Source organism: Apium graveolens, chromosome 6 (genome assembly GCF_009905375.1).
Source record: "Apium graveolens cultivar Ventura chromosome 6, ASM990537v1, whole genome shotgun sequence".
Taxonomy (NCBI): domain Eukaryota; kingdom Viridiplantae; phylum Streptophyta; class Magnoliopsida; order Apiales; family Apiaceae; genus Apium; species Apium graveolens.
In genome coordinates this window covers 55,538,159-55,543,496 of record NC_133652.1, presented here as the reverse complement: position 1 = coordinate 55,543,496, position 5,338 = coordinate 55,538,159, and the positions used below count along the sequence as shown (strand labels likewise).

General features: G+C 43.4%; 1 protein-coding gene across 1 annotated transcript; it reads right to left on the bottom strand.

Moving 5' to 3' along the window:
• Positions 1-531: 531 nt before the first annotated feature.
• On the bottom strand, positions 532-3,407 carry LOC141665082 (uncharacterized). Its single transcript, XM_074471065.1, has 2 exons — positions 3,246-3,407; positions 532-936 (listed from the first exon to the last, which is right to left on the bottom strand). The coding sequence occupies exons 1-2, from the start codon at positions 3,405-3,407 to the stop codon at positions 532-534; spliced, it is 567 nt and encodes a 188-aa protein (XP_074327166.1).
• Between the last annotated feature and the right edge of the window lie 1,931 nt (positions 3,408-5,338).

The window sequence follows — 5,338 nt, the reverse complement described above, 5'->3', positions numbered from 1 at the left end:
CCCCTAAAACATATCCATCTGCCCTTTATCTAAAGCAAAGCAAACATGAAGACCGAAGGGTTTATTTTCTTCGGGGTTTGCCCCTAGATAATACTTATTCGGCCGCTTAGTTTGTAATAAGAAATTTTTTCTTTTTAATTAATAAATTGGCGAGAGAGAAGTGCATTTTGATTAATCATCAAATCATTACATTTTTCGCAAGGAACTCAAAATGAAGTACAAGTGAGAAATAAAAAAAAAATCTTACTGATAAAATTTTCGGAGTCGACTGGCATGCCAAGTGTTTTTGATTGTTTCGCCAACCAGTGTTTCTAGCTTGTAAGTTCCCGGGTGAACGACCTCAATTACTTTATAAGGCCCTTCCCAGTTCGGCTGAAGTTTTCCTTGTCTCGTCGGCATGAATGCAACTAATTCTCTTATGACCAGATCTCCAATGCCGAATGACTTCTTTTAAATTCAAGAATCATAGTGTTGGGCTGCCCGCAGTAAGTATTTCATGTTCCTTCGGTGGGCAGTCTCTCTTTCCTCTTCTTACAGGTCCACATTCGCCCTTAATCCAAAGTTATTGGTTTCCATATTGTAGACCTCAGTTCTATAAGACTCTAGACCCACTTCGACCGGAACCGAGGCTTCTGTTCCATAGGCTAACCTGAAAGGAGTTTCCCCAGTGAAAGACATAAGCGTCGTTCGGTAAGCCCATAAGACCCAAGGTAGTTCTTCGACCCATCTTCCATTAGCTTTACCCATCCTCTTCGTTATTCTTTGAATGATTATTTTGTTCGCTGCTTCGATTGCCCCGTTCTCTTGCGGATTAGCGACTGAGCTGAACTTCTGTTGAACCCCAAAGTGATGCAGAAACCTTCGTAACTTATTTCCAATAAATTGGGTTTCATTGTCATAAACGTAAATTTTTGGAATTCCAAATCTGAGAATGATCTGCTCCAGAAAGAACTTCTTAGCTGCTTCCTCATTTATGGCGGATAACGGTCAGGCTTCGACCCACTTGGTCATGTACTCGATGGCAGTTATGCAGTATATTGTCTGTTTGATGCTGGTAGGGAGAATTACAACTATGTCCACGGCCCACATGGCGAATGGAATGGGGCTAAGGATATAAGTTATTTCTTCGGGAGGTTACTTCATAACTGTGGCGAACAGCTGACATTGTTCGCATTTCTTTGCATACTCACTTGCATCGGCTCGCAAAGTCGGCCAAAAGAATCCTTGACGAAGGATTTTAAAGGTGAGAGACCAACCGGCTAGATATTCTCCGCAAATTCCTTCGTGCACCGCTTCGAGAGCTTGATGTTGCTCTTCGGTATTCAAACACCTTAAGAGGGGTTGGCTGACAGATCGGCGGTACATCCTTCCATTGACAATTGTGTAGCTTGATGCCCTGTACTTTATTTTTAGGGCTTCTCTTTAGTCTAAAGACAGGATTCCATTTTCCAGAAAATTTTGAATTGGAGTCATCCAATCAGTGCCTTAGTGAATATTCAAACATTTTTTTTTCTCGATCGAAGGCATCTTGGCTTCGGTGAGGTAATTAGAACCGGTTAGGCTCTGTGTTTCAGCCGAAGCTAGACTGGAGAGGGCATCCACACGACTATTATTTTCCCTGCCTATTTGACTTAGTTCAAAAGTTTCAAATTATAAAGAAGCATTTTTTACCTTAGCAGCATAATCCTTTGTCCGAAGGTCCCTTCGTTCATACTCTTCTGAGAAGTGCTTGACTACCAACATAGAATCATTGAACGCCCTTAAGTGTTTCGCCTCGAGACTTCAGGCCAACTCCATTCTTGCTAGGACCACTTTGTACTTTGCTTCGTTATTGGTGAGGGGAAAATCAAAACGTATAGCTTAACATATCTCGAACCCTTCGGGGTTAGAAAGTATTAAACCAGCCCCATACTTCTTCCCGGCGACCGAACCATCCCTAAAAAGCTTCCATTTTCCCGGGGTTCGAACGAGCTTTTCTTCCAGCGTAAGATCCCGCGGCCCGGAAAAAGTGCACTCGATCATGAAATCATCCGAGGTTGGGCTTTAATTTCCGTTTGGGGGATATATTTGAGGTCGAATTCCCCTAATTCGATGGACCAAGCCACGACCCTTCCCGAAGCTTCGGGCCTTGTCAAAATTTTCTTTAGAGGATGGTCAGTGACAACTTGAACCGTTCGGCTCTGGAAGTAATGTCGCAATTTTTGGGAAGCTATAACCAGCCCATATGCGAATTTTTCGGCGTTGGGGTATTTTGTTTCTGCATTCTTAAGAACATGAGATACGAAGAAAACAAGATACTGGTTAACTTCATGATTTTTCACCAGTATCGCCCCTAGTGTTATGTTAGACACATCTAGGTAGAGCTCAAGTGTTTCATTTGGATCAGGCCTCATTAAGAGTGGTGCCTTGGTGATATATTTCTTCGAATGTCTTTTAACACTGGGGGCCCCACTCAAAATCCTTTGACCCTATAAGCATGGCGAAGAAAGGAGGCACCTTCTCGGATGATCTGAAAATGAATCACCGAAGGGCAGCCAGTCGACCAATCAGTTTTCGGATATCTCCGATGCATTTAGGGCCTTCCATATTGATGACTGTTTCAATTTTCTCCGGGTTCGCCTCAATCCCACGGGCACTGACCATGTAGCCCAGAAACTTCCCAGTGGACACCCCGAAGGTGCACTTGTTCAGATTTGACCTCACATTATTTCTTCAGAGAGTTTCGAAGCATTTTTTCAAGTCTTCAGCATGATCTTGGAACAAGGGCTTTATAATCATGTCGTACACATAAGCCTCCATATTCCGACCGATCTATTCCTTAAACACCTTGTTCACCATTCGCTGGAATATGACTCCAGCGTTCTTAAGTCCGAAGGGCATTTTAATATAAGCATAAGTTCCCTTCCGAGTTATGAACGCTATTTTAGGCACATCTTTGTCGTTCATGACAATTTGATGATAACCAGAAAAAGCATCAAGAAACTAAGTACCTGGTATCCAGCCGTGATATCTATCAGTTGGTCAATGTTAGACAGTGGGTAATGATCCTTCGGACAAGCCTTATTGAGATCCGTGTAGTCCATGCACATCCTTCACTTTCCGTTGGAGTTTTTAACGACCACCACGTTAGCCAACCAGACAGGCTATTCAATCTCCTCTATAAACTTAGCTTCCAACAGCTTTTCCACCTCGGCCTCAATTACCTTCTGTCGTTTGGCTGCAAAAGTCCTCTTTTTCTACTTTACCGGTTTGGCCTCGGGCTGTACATTCAAATAATGTTTAGCCTTCTTGGGATCCAAACCAGGCATTTCTTCCGCCCCACAGGCGAATACATCATGGTACTGTTGAATCACCGCAATAACTTTTTCCTTCAGATCTTTCTCCATATTTCTCCCGATCTGAACCATTTTTCCCGAATGGACAGCTTATAGATCAACTTCTTCGGTCTCGGCAGTTGGTTCGGCGATCGGACTCGATAGATCTGCTCTGAACTTCTCCAACTCAATGTTCAGAGTCTCTCTGTTCCCACTGGGCTCTGCTTCAGCTCTTTTTCTTTTTCCAGTTTCATCTGGCTTCTCCATAGGCCTGATCTTTCTCCAAGTCTTCCAACATTATAATTCTGGCGGCTCTTTGATCGCCCCTCATCTCTCCTACCCCATTTTTAGTTGGAAATTTAAGCTTGAGATTGGGTATGGACTCTACTGCTTCGAAGATTGACATGAACGGTCTTCCCAGAATAACATGTGACAATTTCACTAGTTTTTCAACAGTATATGACAATTTACGCAAAAGAACGGGAATTGTTATCGTACCTTCAAACTATATCAGGTATCCCCCAAAGGCATAAAGAGGTGCTTCGTTGCAAGGCTCCAACAGTTCTCCCGCCAGATTCATCTTGCAGTAAGTCTTGTGGAATAGTATGTTGGCCGAACTGCCAGTGTCCACAAGCATCTTCCAAATCTTGTTCTTCCCAATGAGAGGGTTGATAATAAAGGGGTCTTTATGTGGGCGAATGACGTCCCATAATCTTCTGTACTGAAAGTCATAGGCATGTGGGGCTTCGCCTGGCCAAACTGATAGAGGCCGTACACTTGTCGTGCATATTTTTTCTTCGTTGTCTTACTGTCTCTGTCTGGCACACTGCCCCCAGATATTGTCTTCACCTTGCCCCTTATCCTGTCTCTTCGTTCAGGCTCTTTAGCTTCTGGTACTTCATGGTTATCCTTCGTCCCCAGTATGTCTCTTAGATCTTGGACGAACTGATTAAGTTCGCCTTCTTTGATCATTCGCTGGATTAGTTTTTTGAGATGGTAGCATTTGTCAATATTATGCCCCTTGTATTTTTGATAATCGCAGTATTTGTCGAGGTTCTTCTTATGGTTTGGGACTTTCATTTTAGCTGGCCAAACGAACCTAGTCTTACCCTTGATCTCATGGTAAATCTTGGAGATTGGTGCATTCATGGGGGTGAATATAGCCGAATCTCTATCTCGGCGTCGCTCGACCCCACGGTCAGTTTCCTTCCTTTCTTCGGTCAATCCCGGATCTTGAGCTTTCATATCTATCTGCTCGCTTCGATCGATCATCCCTTCGGGAGTCCTTGTATCCCCCAATACTTTCCATCTTCCGGCGAATGTTCTTGCCCCTCACATATATATCATTCAGGGATTCGGGGAGAAAATCGTAAAGGGAGGAACGAAGTTTTTTACCTTTTTAGGGGTCTAGCCCCGCCATGAGGAAGCCCATAGCCTTGACTTTATCCAGATTTGTGACCATTCCGGCTTCTTCCTTGAAGCGGGCTAAAAAATCCCCTAGTTTTTCTTTTGCCCTCTATCTACAGTGGACCAGGGCTTTGGTGTCCTTCGCCTTTCGACATAAATGAGAGTAGTACTTTAAGAACTTTTTCTTTGCTTGTTCATACGACCCGATGGACCTGGGATTGAGTGATTTGTACCACATCGAGGCCGATCCCTTTAAATAGGTCTTGAACATTTTGCAGAGTGTGATGTCATTATGCCTCATTCCAATCATCAGTAACTCGTATTTGTCACAATGGTCCTCTGGATCATTGTGGCGCCCCAAAATTCGGGGTTAGGGATCTCGGAGGCCACGCCATCTCAATCACTATAAACCACATATCTCGCATCACAAAATATAAATACTCACACTTTAAGACCCCACACTTATCACACACACACACACACTTACAGGTTATTGTCTTGGAAACGAACCATTCATTACTAGAGTAGATCAACCATAAAGTGATAATTATTACAACCCAAAAGTAATTAAGTCTTACCGGGAAATAACCTTTAAGTAAGTCGAGTCCGTCGGCCAA